Genomic DNA, 18,595 nt, shown 5'->3' on the forward strand with positions numbered 1-18,595 from the left:
CGCATCTTATCTTGCTCACTCCTGTAGGTAGTGATGTCTGCTTCACAAGTCATAGGATTAGGATTTCTTTGATCAAGCTCCTGCCAGATTGTCTTCAAATTTGCATAAAATGTTGCAACAGGCTGTCCACTTTGAGTTATTTTGAAAGCTTTGACATTTAATTCATGAACACGGGCAAAGTCACTTCCATCATAATAAGTAGCAGCAACAGAGTCCCAAATTGCTCTGGGAGAATCAAAATTAGCAAATAACTGCATTACCTCTGGAGTCATTGCTTTTAGAAGAATTCCCATCACGTTAGTATTTGCTGTGTCCCATTCATCAGCTTTTGGTCCTGCAGCAGGTCTTGCAGTGCTACCAATAACATAACTCCACTTTCCAATCCCTTGAATATGGATCTTCATAAGCCTGTGCCATAACTGATAATTTGTGCCATCAAGCTTGACGCCAAAGCTTGAGTTATCTGTTACATTTTGAACAATCACAACTTCACGAGCCACAGATGTAGATGTAGCTCCTGTAGCCTGAGGATCACTTACGATCAAATCCACCATCTTACTTACTTACTTTTTTTTTTTTTTTTTTTTCTTTTTTTTTTTTTTTTTAATAAATAAATTCAAGCAGAATCACTAGACCTGTGATAAATGTCTCCCTTTCGTTCTGTCTCCCTCCTTTTTTTTTTTTTTCTTTTTCTGTCTCTTTCTCTCTTTTCTCTCTCTCTTTCTGTTCTGTCTCCCTCTCTTTTTCTCTTGCAGGTGCTAGGCGTGAGGCGGAGGGTGACAGGAGGCTTGGAGCCGCGCGGGGCCGGGATCTGCGCAGGCGGGGCCGAGTGGACTGCGCTCGTGGGCAGGCGCAGTTTTGCCGACTTGGGTGTTGCAACAGCGGCGGTGGGTGGAGACTGGAGGCTGCGGTGGAGCTGGCGTGCGTTGCTGGCTTGCAGGGGCCGCTGTGATGGATGACGCCGATCTGGGATGGATGACGCCGATCTGGGATGGATGCGATCAGAGGTGATCAGATGAGATACCAAGGACTGGAGATCAAAAACAGGTTATGGGTTTATGGGTTTCAGATAGTGTTTGATCAGAAGAAAAGAATTGGCTAGAGTGTCAGTATTAACCAATCTGTATTAAACAAAAGAACCCAAAAGAACTCAAAAGAACCCGAGAAACAAAAGAAAAAAAACACAGCGGAACAGATTCCAAATTGGATCTCTGCTCTGATACCATATCAGAATGAACGAGAATGTTTTGGGAATGTTGTTTATTTTGATCTCTACTAACAGAGCATATATATACATCTACAAAAAACTCTATTATTACAAAAAACAATATTCCTAATATAAGGCATGATTTAAGTCAGCCTTTCGGGGTTGTCTGCCAGCCTTTCGGGGTTGTCTGCCACCTTTGTCGGTCCAACACAAAACTCTGCAAATATCTTGAACACAGGAGGAGTTGGTTTAAAATCAAATAATGCCAAGTAAAGAGAAAGATGAGTCCCCATTCCGTGGGCAATTCCCTTGGGATAGAACTGTATCTACCTGCAATCAACACATGAAGAACAATTAAATTCACCCTGCCTGCAAGTCAAAAGTTCAATTACAAGAACTCTATTTTTTCCATTGGAAACTTAACTGTACGTGTTGTCGGCAGTTAGTGCAGAATAATATTTCAAAACTTAAGCATCTACTTTGTTATTGCTGAAAAGAAGGACATTGATAAGAAGGCTAAACAGAGATACCATTTCTGGTTTCCAGCAACGAATGGTTCTGACTTATAGAATGGATCATCTAGCTTTGAAAAGTTCTCAACCTTCCAAACCTGCTTGTACATAACTGCATTGTTTGTCGTTAATAAACGCTCTCTTTTGCCTTTTGTTCTTTCTTTACAAACAAAGACCTCAGCACCAAACACGCAGGTGTCATCAACTACATATCCATTGGAGGCATTAGTAAACTCTTCAAGAGGCATGAGCCTATCAAAACCAGGCAAGCGCAGCATTTCCCGATGAAAGCAATTTTCCTTTGCGAAAGCATCTAAGTCATGGCGCCACACCAAAAGAAAAAAACAATCACAAATTGTAACCGGTCCACATAATTCTATCCATTGATCAAAATTAATTAAACTAATGAACATGATCAATACCTTCAAGAACCAAGTACTTGCCCCTTTTCTGATCAAGTAAAAACAACCTAAAATCCACATATATCTCCCAATCACCCTGAAGTGAATATTCTCCAGCCATTTCCAAGTAGAGAGAGACGTGGCCTTCCACATTTCTTTTCTTGTTTCCATTTGGGTATATCACCAATTTCCTATGAACAAACACATACATATTATAGTAGGCAAATGCATATAGCTAGCTTACATATGTCCATAGTCCATTCAAAGGGTACAACTAATATACAGAGAAAAGAATGATAGAATACAGATTGAAGACATGGGTTATCAGAACTAGAAGTAGAGGATGAAAGTAAATACCATTTGTGCCCTCCAGCTGCAAACTCCTCTGCTTCATAACCTTCCACTGAATTTTCAGTCATGAATGAAAATGAGTCTACTTTGAGACTGTAATGGCTTGGTGATGAACCTGAATAGGATCTCAGAACCCCTAATCAAACCATATAATTAATTAATGTCACCACTCGAGAATGCTTGTCGAATTCTCACATATTTAGACAAGCTTATTTTAATTTTTAGGACACCCAATATGTAAGAGAAATTATGTCTTACCATTTTGGTCACATCCATGGCTACCCATAATTGACAGCCGGTGAATTTTGTTTCAGGAAAACTGCCCTCAAAATGGGTTCTTGTGCCTGAGAGGTGAAGACCCAGATACGACCACAGATAGAGAAGGGGAAGAACCCTGATAGTTGCTTCCCTTTGGGTTTTGGGTTTTAGGGTCGACGTGCTCCCTTCCATTTCCAAACCATTGTTAGAAAGCTATCATATTGGGCTAGAGTCCATGATAGCTGGCTAGCCCAGTTAGCTATCATGAATTATAGCCCAATGAACTCTATTTGATTTTTTACCGTAAAGTTTATTATTTCTTGTCGAAAATAAATGAATATTGTCTATCTATAATTTATCTGTAAATCTCATCTAAAATTCATTGGGATGAACAATATAATTTATCTATACTTTTCTCCTTAAGCTTTGATAATATTGGTTAGTGGACTAAAACAACTCTAAAAGAAGGATGAGAATGGTAGAAGAAAAACAAAAAGTTCTATAGAGGATAAAAGGTGGTATGGAGTTGGCCCCAATCATTTAAAGGCATTAGGCCATTTATATTATTTGAAGCGAAGCGACACTTAACTTTTCTAAGTTACTGTTAAATAAAATAATAATAATAATAGATAATGTACATATGAGGCCAAAGAGAGGAGCAAAATTCCATAATGCCGTGCTACACTTTGCTGGTAGCTGTCTTTATTATACAAGATAAAGTTCCAGCCAAATAATGATGAAAAAAAAAGAGAGAAAGAATAGGAGTAGCAGGAGAGAGCGTCTCAATCAAAGATAAGGACAAATCATCTCTAAGAGCCTTGAAGAGATGAGACTCTAGCTATTTCGTTTCATGTGGGAGTCAACAACATTCACGTTATTCTCTCTAATCAGTCCACTATATAAAGCTAGCCATATTGACGCGGAGGACACATAAAAAGAGAAGAAGATAGCCGAGACCCTGCTGCAAGCAAAAAGCAAGAAGAATTCAACAGCGTGCGTTTATCACAAAGGTGGAGACTCCCTCTCTTCCATGATCTTCACTTTCTTTGTGTTCACAAGTTTTTGCAAAAGGAAAACATGCCGGAGCAGCGTCTCCGATGAACATGCCGGGCAGCGTCTCCGATGGTCTACAAATAGAACAGTCCCTCAAATTAAAAAGGACCTGCCTTTTGAAACACCAATACGAGCAATTTCCCTCCTCCCTCGTCTCTTTTTCAAACCACCATACCATATAGCATGTCCCCAAATTCCATGCTTTCTTCCCAAGAGCACCAACTCAAATAACACAAAAAAAAAAATAATAAACAAAGTCTAAGTAGTCAGACTCACCCTCAAATTGAAACTCTGGAGTCTTAACTGCAGTTGCTGTCCTCGCCTTTTATACCTGCACAAAAGGGTTTATCAAATTTAAAATCCTTAAAGTTGCAGCAATAGGAGTTGTCAAAGCACAAAGAAATTGTTTTTGGTGCAAAGAAACTAAAAGAAAAGGACGGAAGACTCACCGTTGAATCAAATTCTGTAACTCTGGAATTTATGCCACCACAGCTCGCGTACTTACCTGCATTAAAGAGTAATAAGGTTCAGATTTACAAGAGCCTTGAAATTGCAGCAGTTGGTAATGCAAATGAAAGGCAATGTCTTCATGCTCGCAATGAAACAAATGGATTCTATCAAGATCAAATGACAATTGCAGGAGTTACCAAAGTACAACAGTAAGGGAAAATGGAGCAAGAATGATGTTCAATCAAATTGTGCTAATACAACGAGAAATTGTGCAAATATAACGAGACTGACAAAAGCAAATGACAAGTATGTGTTCGTGGGTGCAGCGTGTCAAGAGAAGAAAGAAAGTTGAAAGCTTAGTGGTGGAATGAAAAAATAAAAACTTGAAGCTCTAATTAAGTGCACAAGACAAATTGGCACTCTGTTTGTCAGAGATGTGTTGAAGTGCAAGGCATATATTAAAGCCAATTTCAATTTCTTCCAGGGGCTGCAGCAAGTTTTTGATGCAAGAGATCGAAGCGGTGCCGACATAAAAAAAAAAATAACAAAAGTCTCTGGCGGTGGCATCCTTGTATAGAGATGAAGCTTTAACCCAAGTCGTGGTCAATGTCAACAAAGCAATCCCAGAAATCCATAAAAGCACAAAGCAATATAAAAAAAAAAAAACAAAGAACGAGTATTCTGGTGATGTTGCAGACCACAAGATCATTTAATTAAGCTATATGCATAAGACAAAAGCTTAATTAACAAGGTGCCCAAGGCAATGGTAGAAGCTGACAAGGCGCCGAGTTTCAAGCTTCCAACACTGTGGGACTTTTCGTTGAAGACCCATGTATATTTCCATCTCCAATTTGGCCTCTGTCCTCAAATCCATCTCCAATTCGACCTCGCAGAAGATCAGTATTGAGCTCGTGTTCTACCTGGTTTGGGATAAGACGGAGCGATATGTCTGGAGAGAAAAAGGAATAAAAAAAAAACAACAACAAAAAGAGGAGGAGGAGAATTGAAAGTAAAGAAAAAAAGGAAATGAAATTACGGCTGAGTTTCTTTATCAAATTTGGGACTCCGGGAAGATTGGGCCTATGAAAAGTTTGATGGGTGTCTGGGCCTTTGAAAAGTCTTTCCGATGCCCAAAATAAAAGTTTGAAGCATGCCTCCGAATTCTATACAAGAAAAATTGAAGCTCGGAGTCCGCTCGTTACATTGAAGGTCCCCGTATTAAATTTGGGGCCGAAAAAGCTCGAGGAACATGATTCACGAGGATACAAAAGAAGCCCATGTTCAAATTCGGGCCCGTTGGAAGAATTCGGCAAAGCATGACGCTATGGGTGTCCATTGCCAAATACCCAAGCTTTGGTTTCGTTAAAAATACTTCGGAACCTAAAAAAGTATCATTTTGGTATAAAACCAAGAAAGAGCCCAAATTGCCAAAAATTTATGAACTACAATGGTTTGATCCCTTCACAGGGTATGTAGGCAATCTGGATTTAAATCTGGATGCAACCACAACTTAAATCGAATCCCTGGTTCTTTCAAAACCAAATTCACTCAAATACCTAGCCAAAATTTTTCGACAGGTCATCTACCTGTTGAAACCCCAAAGCCACAAAAATTTGAACTACGACTGGCTTGATCTCTCCCGGGGTACATAGGCAGCCTGTAAAACAACCCAGGTGCAGCCGTAATTTTTCACAAACACACACATCTCCATATGTTGACTTTGTACTTGGAATCAAAGGGTTTTCCCTTAAAGTGGGGGATTGTAATTAAGAGATTATTGTTATCTTGAATGGGTCGAACCTGACATAATAAAAGCTCTATTTTCAATAAGATAGAGTGAAATTGTGTTGGGTATATTAATTTACAATTTTTGCTCAACAGTTACTATTACTGCACCCCAGACAAAGCATCAAGAAATTGCTTTATTTCCCCACTTAGATAATTGGATGATAGATCGATCTAAAGTTTGTAGGCTGCAAACATCTCCCCATATAATTTCAGAAGTGGAGCCAGTAAGTTGAGAGGTAGAGACATCTACTCTCACAAGGTACTGAACTACTGGTATTGAATAGCCATTGAGACAGTGAAGAGATAAAGTCGTTGGTTGAGAGGTCTACGAACAACAGTGATGTAAAATTTAATGTGGAATTGATTGAAGAAGGCGATGTAATTCACAGGCACGCAAGTGCAACTCTAGCAGTGAAGGGAGCATATTAACAACATGTAGTCAATTAGTTGTTGCCTTGCTAAGGTTCAGTAATCCCAAACCTCGGTATTGCAAGGAAGAGAGACTAGAGACCCAGTTTAAATATGAAACCCATGGATTCTTATAAAAAGATGTTGTAAGATCAATTAAGATGGCGTAGATCCATGGAAGCGATTGGCGTCCTTGTTATTATGTTATTCTTCTCCTTCTTCTTTTTCTTTTGAAAGTTGATTTTGTTTTTTCTTTTAATGAAGAAAAGTTTAATCTAATTATAATTTGTGATGAAAATATATATGTAATGCCATATCATTGTACACATCATTTGGTGTTGTGTTGACATTATTAAAAACAATAAATTCATACCATTAAACGTTTTAAAATCTGATGGCTCACAAGATGTGTAACAAAATATGTAAAATATGGTGTCCTATCATCCGAACTCTTTTCGTATTTTCACATGCTATTATAAGTATTATTACATTCAGTACTCAAAATGATAAGTATCAGAGTCTAGAAATATATATCACCAAGGTCAGTAGTGATACCACCATTGAATAATATATATGGAAGCAATCCTATATCATTCATCTGCTAATGTACATCTTATTTTCAAAGACGAGAAAATTAGGTATTTTGAGGCATTAGCTTAGCCCATCAATTATTAACACTCTTGTTTATCTTAAGATTGAGGGATTGAAACATGCATGAGACCTTGGTTGACATTGAGAATGAGGAAAGACGAATACCATTAGGCCAAAAACTCGTGATGTTATTGAAACTTGTTACGTTAGATCTACTAAACTTGTTAAGCTAGAATCGTATGTGTTAGTTTCACTTCAAGTGGGTAATATTGCTACGGGATTTACCAACAACAGACCTGAAGATGGCAAGAAAAGGTCACCAATTAAGTAATACGATTCACATGCACAAAAGTCTCAATCCAAAAAACAAATACATAGATAAAAAGATCAAGAAGTTGATCGACATGCATCCGTAGCCACAAGTTGGATAAATTAAGTTCGAGTTCTTTAATTGATCATCGGATTGCAGTTCAGAAACTTAAATGAAAACTACTAACCAAAATGTTGTCTTAACGAGCCGGCCACATAGTCTCTTCAGTAACAAAGATATGTAACAATGCCAACAGCTTTAATAAAACTAGTTCGCATCTCTCTGATGTTACCACGAGCATAGATAGGCTAACCAATTGTGAGTTCTACCGCACAGATTGTAATGTCTGTTTCCACGATGCAACAATCACTCACTAACAATCCTTTCTCCGAGTTACTGAACAAGTCCTGTCTGATGAATTGAGCCCAACCCCAAACCGAGGTCGAGGGACTGGCACCGAACCAGCGTTTACACGCTAAAACAGGTATAGAGAGAACAAGTTAAATTGAGAAGTATATATATATATATATACTGGTGAAATAAAAAGACAACTTTGATACAGCCGATGTTTACCTTTGGTAGAATGATGCTTCCCATTGATTTGATCTAGGATTTGTATGGTAAACTCTGCCAATATTTTAGAGCCTGGAGGAAGAGATTTTAAATTGGCCAATTCCACATAAACAGAAATATGACCACTACCATTTCCCAACTTATTTCCATTGGGATAGAGTCGTAGATTCCTGCAAATGACCAACAAATAGAACATATGTTAATTCTTTAACCAAGTATAGATATAACATATACCGGAACCCCTAGCCCAAACCATACAAGAAGCCCTAGCCTTTGGTACAGTGTTGATGAGCTACAGAGAATATATTTGAGTAACTCCATTTTGGAGAGGAGAGGATATATAATCAACAACTACCAGGCTGAATTATCAATTTAAGATACTTACCATTCGCAATATTTGTGGTCTGTCAAAAAGAACGGATTTGAGGTATAGCGTTCATCAGCCAACTGTGAAAAGTTGGAAATGCTCCAAGCACGCTTGTACTTGGTGACATCTTTGATCATAGACACTAGACACTCTCCTTTTCCTGTTCTTACTTGTTTAGAAACAAAGACCTCCGCGCCAAATTCACAAGTGTCATCAATTAGATAACCGTTGGAGGCGTCAGTAAATTCTTCAAGAGGAAGAAACTGATCGAAACCAGCCGAACCACCGACAATCGTCCTATAAAAGACATACTTCTTCTCCTTTTTATTGGCATCTAAATTAATCATGTACAAACTAGCTAGGTTAACAATTAAAGGAACGTTGATCAGAAGATTATTGTGTGTGTAGGCAGATGCACTAATGAAAACCTTTAAAATGATGACTTCACGAGGATTTTTAAATTAAGTGTTGTGATATATCCAATTTTCGATTACATTTCGGTAAATCAACCGTTAGATATTTAGATATTCATGAATATACCACTTATGTAAATTTTTAACCAAATTGAAAATCGTTAAAGTATTGAAATTAGATCAAATAAATGGACGAACTAAATTTGTCAAATTTGAACCCTTCATGTTCATAAATGATAAATCACGATTATGAATGTTTTATCTTAGTTTGGTTGAAAATTTGCAAATATGATCTAACGATGAATATCTATATGTGTAACGAATATCTAAATGTGTAACGACTAATTTGCCGAAATGTAATCGAAAAGTGGGTCTCATAATTAATCATTACTTAGAAAATTTTCTTGAAATTCTCATTATAATGGTTCTTATTAGAGCCCACACTTATATATATATATATATATATATATATATATATGGAGGATCAAGAGAGGATGTCCTTAAACTCTTAAAGTGAGAATGTTTTTATTTTTAGCATATATTTTAATAATCACACCATTCATTATCTAGTTACCTATACAAATGAATCCTACAAAAAATTAGCCAAATCGGAAAACGTTTAACCATTTGATTAGCACAATGTTCGTTTTAATTTTATCTAACGGATGACATTTGTTTACAAACTTTTGAGTGACCAAATGATCATGGATTTGGTTGTTTTTTGTAGACACAATTATTGCATGGGAATCTAAAGGATCAACGGTTGAAATCATTGAATTAGGTCATATACTAGTGTAAAATAGTGAAAATCCTCAAATAAAGTAATGATGTCCTCTCTTGATCCTCCCTCATGTAATATATACGTAATATATATATATATATATATATATATATATATATATATATATATATAGATCCTATCCAGAGCAAGGTTAGGATTTAGGGTCACTTTTCGGTCGCATATCCACGTCTCGACCGTTTAGTTTTTAGGTACTAATGTATAGATCATCTCTGCAAAATTTCAGCCAAATTGATGATCTTTAAGGCATCTTACTTGCTTAAACTAATGGACGAACTGAATATGTCCAACCTGAACCGTACTGGCTTTAAAGCAGTTACCAATACCTTAACAACCATCAATTTAGCTGAAATTTTGCAGAGATGAATTATTCATTAGTACCTAAAAACTAAACGGTCGAGATGTGGATATGCGACCGAAAAGTGACCCTAAACTCTAAATGCGCACTTTAATTTCAAAGCGGAGCTCCGCTCTAGATATGATCTGTGTGTGTGTAGTAGTATAGCTAGATCTATTTTAATACGTACCCTCTAGAACCAAGTAGTTGCTCTTCTTCTGATTAAGCAAAAACAATCTAAAATCAATTGCTACGATCTGGTCAGGCTCAATTGGTTTTTCTTCAGCCATTTCCAAGTAGAGAGAGATGTGGCCTTCCACATTCCTCTTCTTGTTTCCATTCGGGCAGAGCACTAGTTTCCTGCGTCCATGTGCAATCAAACATGTATTAATTATCAGCCAATTAAAGGATGTATATATGTTGAAGATGAGAATCATATGCATGATGAACCCATTCACAAGGTATATAATGACACTATACGAATTTTAGGGTTCCATTGATTATTATTTTCTACTGCACTAATTACCATCTGTATCCTCCAGCTTTAAAGTCCCCTACTTCGCATCTATCCATTAAATTTCTTAGCAAAGAAAAGGATCGTATTTTTACGGTGTGGTGAATCGGTCGTTCATCTGATGTTGATCTCAAAACCAGGCCTGCTGCAAGTATTATTGGCAACAGTTAAGAGATGAAGTTGTATAAATTATAACCAAAATGAAAAGAAAGAGAAAGATATTTAATCATCTTACCATTAAAGTCATCATGTAAATCCAGAGGCTGAAGAGTAGTAGCCTTTTCTATTGGCTTTGACCCGCCAAAACACCGAAAAAAGCTGTCAAGAATAGCCATTGCAGTTAGTGAAATTGAATAGCCAAATTATTCGATGGATACAGGTTTGCGACAAAAGCAACCAAGACGAATTGACAACATATATAATAAGTGTTGGAGATGTAAGTGTTGGAGATGTTTTAAAATTTCTATAAGATAATGCATCAAAAGTCGGATATAGATTTGAGGAAAAATAAAGTAAAGATAAGAATAGTATAGCAGCTAGCTTACGGAAGTAGTGTCCTGTACAACTCACCAACCTACGTACTTCCTAATTTCTAGGGGGTGTAAAATTTGGATTTCAGAAGAGATCAGTTGATTAGTTGGTTTTTAAAGATATATGTAATATATCTTAAAAAATCTCAAGAATTTGTTTAGTTTACGAGTACAATTTTTCTTCTGGACGGTAATCATTACTTGAATTGTAATATTTAGTTCACTTGCAAGTGTTTTGAACAGTATGTAATGTATAGCCCAAAAAAGGTTTCACCCTTAAACCATCCCTCCTGAAAGATCATTATTATTATTATTTGAAATTCAGCTAAGTTGGGAGACTCATCCCCACGCCTGACTTATTATAGCCTGACTTATTATATTATAATGAAAATGATGCATAGAAAGGGACATAGAGCCTTGACCTCTAGCAATATTACAAACATCCTCATAGAGTACATCCTGAATAATAACAGGAGCATCATCTAACCAAACATTATTTAGAAAATTAAAGCTAACAAGGTGTGCTAATCTATGAGCAACACCGTTTGCTTCACGAAAAATATGTCTAACCTTAGTTGAGTGAAAGAACGTCAAATATGACTTACAATCGTCGATAATAAGCCCAACGTCAGATAGGTCTTCTTTGTCATGTGTCATGACTTCAATTACGAGTGAGCAATCACTCTCTAATTCAACCTCCGAATAATCTTGGTGGATAGCCAAGAGTAGCCCTGCCCGAAATGCCTCTGCCTCCATATGTAGAGCAGAGAGTGCATGGGGGAAGTACATAGCCAAAGCTGCCACACAAGTACCACTATCATTCCTGATTACCACTCCTATACCTCCATCTCCAGAATCAGAGTGAAAACTTCCGTCAACATTGATCTTCAACTGGCTACTCGGAGGATTGGCCCACTTAGATGGGGTCCTCTTCCTCTTCACGTACATTTCCATCCGGGTGAACCAGGTGATATAGTCCTCCAAGAGTCTACAAGCACTCACAGCAGTATTCTGAGCATCAAATTGGGTCCCCTTCCATAAAATATTTTGCGCTCACACCACAAAGCCCACAAGTACATAAAGAACCATTCACCCTCATGCACAGTAAGCACATCCATAACATTGAACACCCAATCTTCTAGAAAATTCTCATGCACCTTAATAGCCTTCATGCCAAGCTTTCCAAATGACCATAAGCATTGGGTCCCGTTTCATGCCTTGAAACATGCATGGCATCTTCTAATTCACAGCCACAGAAAACACACATTAAATAACCATGCATGGGTAGCTAAGCTTATTAGCCAAAGCTTTCTTCAAAGGTAGAATCCCACGCAATAACCTCCATGCAAAAGACCACACTTTTGGAGGAATTCTTGCAGCCCAAAGATGCTTCCAGTATCTTCCTTTTGCTCCCACATGACCCAAAGAACTCGAGGCATAATTAGTCAAACCCACTGCTCTTCTAGCAACATGGTAACCATTCTTAACAGAATACCTACCGTTCGTATCAAAGTGCCATGCATACTAAGCTATCATCTGCCTATCTAGTGCTCAACGGAATACGAGCAATCAGCCCCGCCTCCATAGGTGAGAAAAGGCTCTTCAAGCGACGACCATTATGTCCTCCCAACCCTCCATAGGTAATGAAAACGGACGAAAAGTATGTGGTAATGGAAGCCATGGATCATTCCAGACAGAAATGTTGGAATTTAGTTAGAATATTTCAAAATACCAGCTAATTTGAAAGCTTCATTAATTGCAGATGGCAATAGTCATTAACTCTCTTTGATTGTAATTGACACAAAGATTTCATCAGTTTACTCATATATCATTCATTTGTTCAAAGTCTGCAATTATGGTGGTTCTTTATTGCTTTCTTCCATTTTGGTTTACTCATCAATGTCAAGATATATATATTACATTTCTGTTACATAAGTTACAGAGTTTAAATGTCCTTCCTATTTTGACGTTTTGATTCTTCCTAATCAATGTCATAATATTCATTTCGGTTACATGAGTTACATAGCTTAAGTGCTATTGTTAAATTGTCTTCGCATTGATCATTCTTGCCATATATATAATCCCTAGCTTTCCAAATAAAAACACACAACAAAATTCAATCTCCTTTGTTTTCCTTTCCGAGATCAAAGTATTCATGTGTTTCCTTTAAATCCACCAAAAGAAAGTTTCAAGCTGTTCGACACGATCCAAGTATTGTGAGTGTACACCTACAAGGATCGAGGTTGTTGTACCCTGGAGGGTAGGGCGCCACAAACCTGCTACACCGAGACATTGTCTCCGAGGGGCGAAATCTACTCTTAAGGGCAGTGTTTACACGCCTCAACCTTAAACTCTTTTTGAATGATGTGTTCCTTGGAAGCCTACAATTGAAGAGATAAGTCTTATAATTCTTGTTATTTTAATCTATATGACAATAAAATAATGATAATTATTTATTATTAATATATATTGTATTTGTGTGATTTTGTAGGAGAATCAAAATCTGGTGACGGAAGTAGCATCCATCGACCAGATTTCCAACAGAAAGAACATTACCTTTGCCAACTTGATAACGTAGGTCTTTACGTAAAAGCTCCACTCCATGTAAAATACTATGCCATGCATATGAGCCTCCTCCCATCAACTGTGCCCTAAGTAAAAACCGGTTTCGATCCGGAAAGTAACGAGTTTTATATAACCTCGCAATCAAAGAGTTAGGATTTTATAGAATCCTCCACCCTTGTTCCGCAAGCAAGGCTTGGTTGAAGTGCACCATATTTCGGAAATAACCCAACCCACCTTCCGACTTAGGAACACATAGCTTATCCCATGCCAACCAATGTATCTTCTTCTCGTCACCCTTCTCACCCCACCAAAATTTGGCTATCAAACTATGCATTTCATGACAAAGATCGATGCTTGGGCAATTCAAAACAGCTCATTACATAAGTAGGAATAGATTGTGCAACAACTTTTATCATTACCTCCTTTCCGGCGGTGCTCAATGTCTTGTACCTCCAACCAGAAGTGCGTTTTCGAACCTTCTCTGTCAAAAAATTAAAGGCTTCAGTCTTCGAATATCTGATCTCAATGGGTAAGCCAAGGTATTTATCATGTTTGTCTACTCTCTCCACTTCTAGTAGGGCAACCAACTCATCTTATTTCCACAGCTTCACATTCTTACTAAAAGCAATGGAGCTCTTTTGATAATGAATGACTTGTTCAGAAGCTTGCTCGTACCTCATGAAAATATTTTTGAGGGCCATACACTCTTCACTCTCTGCTTTGAAAAAGATGAAGGAGTCGTCGGAGAAAAAAAGATGTGATATCGAGGGAGCACCAGAGAAAATTTGAACCCCAAGAATCTGTTGTAACTCTTCTGTCCTCAATATCAACCTGGAGAGAGATTCAGCACAGAGTATAAATAGATACAGGGATATGGCATCCCCCTGTCGTAGGCTTCTAGTAGGAACAACACGGCCCCGAGGCACCCCATTCACAATGAAAGAATAAGAGACTGTGCGTCAACACCTCATAACCCATGTAATCCAAATAGAACTGAACCCCAGCCTCTGTAGAACAATCTCCAAAAAACACCATTCAACCTTATCATATGCCTTACTCATGTCTAGTTTCAATGCTTCAAAACCCACATTACCCCTCCTCCGACGTTTTAAGAAGTGAGAAATTTTGAATGTTGCCGAAGAATTATCCGAGATCAAACTTCCCGGAACAAAGGCACTTTGAAATGGTGAAATAATATCATCTAGTAAAGGTTTCAAGCGATTTGCTAGTACCTTGGAACCAATCTTATAAATAACATTGCAAAGGCTTATTGGACGTAGATGGCTCATAGTTTTCACCTTGGGCACTAGCGTCACATTTGTACAGTTTACCTGTCTCATTAGATCATCAGAATCCAAAAAGCACCGAACAACATTCGAGACATCTATCCCAACTAACTGCCAAAAGTGTTGATAGAAACACGGAGCAAACTCGTCCGGCCCCGGAGACTTGGCCGGATGCATTTGTTTGAGAGCTCCATAGATTTCATCATTTGTGACGTCTTTTGAAAGTAACTCATTCATCTCCTGTGTAATACAACTTGGTAGCACTGATGCTACTTCATGCGTGCCATGTGGCTGAGAGGATGCAAACAGTGATTGAAAATACTCCAGAACAATTTTTTCAAGCTCTCCATCCTCCGTACACCAAACACCAGCATCGTTTGGCATTATCAGATTGGAATTTTAAATTTCTCTATGGAAAAACGAAGGAATTCGTTATTTAAATTCCTCACTTCAATTTCCACCAAAATATGTGTCATTTACGAATTCCTTTGCAATATTCAATTTTTATTTCCAAAACAAGACTTTTTTCTATTTTATCTTTTTATTTGTTTTAAACTTTCTTAATTTATTACACATTTCAAATCCTAAATAGATGCAACCAAACAATAGAAATTGCAATTAATGGAATTTTAGATTGATGGAGACATGGAGTTAAAGATTCCATTATTTATAAATTCCTACGGATTTTATAATTTTCTCATCCAAACGCACCGTTAAGGAAGAATTATGGAGATTTTAAAGATTGCTGTAAAATATAGAATTTGTTGGAATTTAGAAGAAAAATAGGCTAAACCTTTTATTTTTGCTTCCCTATAATACAGAAATTATAGGTATGTTCATTAAAGGAATTAGGCGAGAGATGATCTCATCATTGTCGGGCACAAATCCCTTCCTCAACCTAAAGGGAGAAGGGGTCCCTTATTTATATTTTATTGATAACGGGAAAAAAAAATGCATAACAAAACATTGTCGAAATTAAGGTAATAATAATTATCATGCCAAAAGGCGACAGCTTCAACCTGCTCACATTTCTAACATCAGACCAAAAGCTAGCTATCATATTTTTTGTATTCAAGATGCAAAAGCTTCCTTTAAAAACTTGGACTAGGCGTAGAAATTCCTAGGATACTGAATTATGCCTCAATGATGCAACTCCCATTTATGACGTAGAAATTCCAGGAATGGAAAGTCCTAAGATACAGATTTCGACCTCCAATATACAACTATCTTTCTTAAGGCACGCCGCGTTGGCTTCTTGTGTAATGAACTGATAGTGACCCCAACTCCAAAACGGGGCACTGAACCACTTTTTACCTGCAAAAAAAAGAAACAGGGGGTTTATACTAACTAAATAGTTATTATGCACTACATCCCCAGTAAATCTTACCTTTAATAGAACGATGCTTGCCATGGATTTGATCCATAATGCGTATGGTATACTCCGCAAGTATCTTAGATCCAATAGGAAGCTGGTTTTCCGGTTCATATACATGCAGAAAAACAGAAAGATGACTACCCTTTCCGATGCCTAGACCCCTGGGATAGAGCACCAATTTCCTGCAACATTAACAAACACATGACAACATTTTTAATTGGATTACCTGCATATGCGTGTGTGTCATTTGCAATTAAGGATCTTCAAGCTTCATCGACTAAAGATATAATACCATGTGCAATATTTTTGATCTGCAGCGGTGAATGGTTGTGAACAAGATGGTGTGTCCAACTTCGAAAAATCAGTAACTTTCCAAGTGTGTTTGTACATAATGGTATTGAGATTCATTGAAACACGCTCTCCTTTGCCTTTTCTTCTCGATTTAGATACAAATACATCCGCTCCAAACTCACATGTATCATCAATGAGATAACCATTGAAGGCATCAGTAAAATCTTCAATAGAGATAAATCGATCAAATCCAGCCAAACCACCAACTATTGTCCTATAAAAACAATACTTCTTCTCCTTTTTATTGGCATCTGCATTGACATCCAATACATAAAAAGTAGTTACATATCTTCAAAAATTGTTCGACAAAAAAAGAAAAAAAAAAGACTTCTCTTGTTGTTCATATAAAATGTACATAATGAAGTAGATCTATATTAATATATACCTTCAAGAACCAGGTAGGTCTTCTTCTCCTTTTGCCGATTAAGCAAAAAAAACTTGTAGTCAACCGTTACAATACTCCCCGTCTCTATTGCTTTTTGTCCACCCATTTCCAGGTAGAGAGAGATGTGGTCATTAACATTATGCTTCTTGTTTCCACTCGGGAAGAGCACTAGTTTCCTGCAGTAAACGTTTAAACATGCATCTTGCCTATTAACTAAGCATCTTGAAGATGAACTAATATAAATGTACAAACACGCGTTCGAGCTAGTGACATTTCTTTTGGCGAGCTAACTCAAAAATACATGCATTTGTGGATTCAATGCGAAAATGGTTATGGATTAAATTATAAGAAATTTTTTATATCCAAAATGAGTATTTGTACACAGTGTGGATGTCATTTGAAAATGAGTAGTTTCGATAGAATTGAAAGTTCGATTGATCAATCAAACCAGGTACTTGGGATCCTATGAATGAAGACATGGTCTCTCTGGATTCCATTCAATTTCATTCAGAGGAGGAACCTTATAAAGAATCAAAAAAATACAGGATTAACTGAGGCTGTTCAAACAGGCACAGATCAATTAAATGGCATTCTCGTAGCAATTGGGGTTATGGATTTTCAGTTTATGGGGGGTAGTATGGGATCCGTAGTAGGTGAAAAAATCACACGTTTGGCTGAATATGCTACCAATAAACTTTTATCTCGTACATTGCCCCCTCTTTCGAATGGGTTTCGAATACAAAAATCAGTTATTGTTTTGTAACCTGACCTAGGTAAATCCACGAGATTTGGTGGGAATTCTATGAAAAAAAATTGTTGGGGAAACATAAACCTAAAAACATCGCGAATTAGCAGAATGGTTGAAGAGGATAACTTACCATTTGTATCCTTCAATCTCAAATTCCCCTGATTCATATCTGTCCTCTGATTTTAAAGATGAGAACGACACTATTTTCATCGTGTAGTCTTTCGGAGGTTTCTTTGAAACTGATCTCAATACCAGGCCTGAAAGTTAATCATGGCAACAAGTACAAAAACATACATCAATGGTGATATATATGCGCGCGCACATTCAGTTATATATATAAATTATACTGCACAGAAATAGAGATGGAAATGATCAATCTTTACCATTACGGTCGATGTCAAGACTAGCCATGGTCTTAAGATCGAAATAAAAGAAAACAAAGAAACTAATAGACTGCTTTATCTACAGAAACCCAAACGCCTGGAAGCTATAGGCTTCAAACCCCCGTGCTTACTCATTACTGTGTAATTCTTACATATCGTGATAATCAAGAATATGAAACTTTCCAAAACTAAGCAATCAATTAGAAATATAAACGGAAACGAATTGAAAGAGTTATTTTCTCAGTAATAGACATTGAATAGAATTTAATGAGTTTAAAAGAAATTATGTGAAAATCTTTTTTGAATATGAGATTTTAATCGATTTTCTAAAGCTTAATGTTTATGAGGATTTGGGCCTCCATACTAATTTTTATTTTGATAGATAGAGCGATTCAGTTAATGAAACAACCACAATGGTTGAAATAGTACATACACCAAAAAAGGCATAGATCTACGCTTAAATTGGTACACACACTACTTCTCAATCAATAGAGTGCAAACTCTATACTAGCAAATGCACTTTGCCATCGAAGGAAAATATAAGCCATTACTTACACTTGCCGAGCACGCATTTCTGGTATGAGACATAGGTAACACTTCTAAGAAGACACATAGAAGAGTTTCGGCTAGAACAGACTAG

General features: G+C 37.2%; 3 protein-coding genes and 1 long non-coding RNA gene across 5 annotated transcripts; all 4 read right to left on the reverse strand.

Annotated features, from left to right (window-relative positions):
• Positions 1–668: 668 nt before the first annotated feature.
• On the reverse strand, positions 669–2,936 carry LOC133708368 (ubiquitin C-terminal hydrolase 12-like). 2 transcript variants are annotated; one of them, XM_062133826.1, is made up of 5 exons: positions 2,730–2,936; positions 2,478–2,607; positions 2,142–2,311; positions 1,738–2,032; positions 669–1,537 (listed from the first exon to the last, which is right to left on the reverse strand). In XM_062133826.1, the coding sequence occupies exons 1-5, from the start codon at positions 2,755–2,757 to the stop codon at positions 1,534–1,536; spliced, it is 627 nt and encodes a 208-aa protein (XP_061989810.1). In that variant the 5' UTR covers positions 2,758–2,936; the 3' UTR covers positions 669–1,533. The 2 variants fall into 2 exon arrangements, with proteins under 2 accessions (XP_061989810.1, XP_061989808.1); XM_062133824.1 differs by having other exon boundaries at positions 669–2,032.
• Positions 2,937–3,366: 430 nt separating this feature from the next.
• Positions 3,367–5,227, reverse strand: LOC133710188 (uncharacterized). Its single transcript, XR_009846557.1, has 3 exons — positions 4,232–5,227; positions 4,059–4,113; positions 3,367–3,856 (listed from the first exon to the last, which is right to left on the reverse strand). It is a non-coding gene; the product is annotated as an uncharacterized LOC133710188 (long non-coding RNA).
• Positions 5,228–7,637: 2,410 nt separating this feature from the next.
• Positions 7,638–10,667, reverse strand: LOC133711221 (uncharacterized). Its single transcript, XM_062137376.1, has 6 exons — positions 10,568–10,667; positions 10,345–10,477; positions 10,009–10,178; positions 8,288–8,603; positions 7,903–8,072; positions 7,638–7,804 (listed from the first exon to the last, which is right to left on the reverse strand). The coding sequence occupies exons 1-6, from the start codon at positions 10,665–10,667 to the stop codon at positions 7,638–7,640; spliced, it is 1,056 nt and encodes a 351-aa protein (XP_061993360.1).
• A 4,947-nt stretch (positions 10,668–15,614) lies between these two features.
• On the reverse strand, positions 15,615–18,245 carry LOC133712981 (uncharacterized). The gene is made up of 6 exons (XM_062139091.1): positions 17,956–18,245; positions 17,703–17,829; positions 16,825–17,000; positions 16,381–16,690; positions 16,101–16,270; positions 15,615–16,027 (listed from the first exon to the last, which is right to left on the reverse strand). The coding sequence occupies exons 1-6, from the start codon at positions 17,981–17,983 to the stop codon at positions 15,873–15,875; spliced, it is 966 nt and encodes a 321-aa protein (XP_061995075.1). The 5' UTR covers positions 17,984–18,245; the 3' UTR covers positions 15,615–15,872.
• Positions 18,246–18,595: the final 350 nt, after the last annotated feature.

This window comes from Rosa rugosa, chromosome 5, assembly GCF_958449725.1.
Source record: "Rosa rugosa chromosome 5, drRosRugo1.1, whole genome shotgun sequence".
NCBI lineage: Eukaryota > Viridiplantae > Streptophyta > Magnoliopsida > Rosales > Rosaceae > Rosa > Rosa rugosa.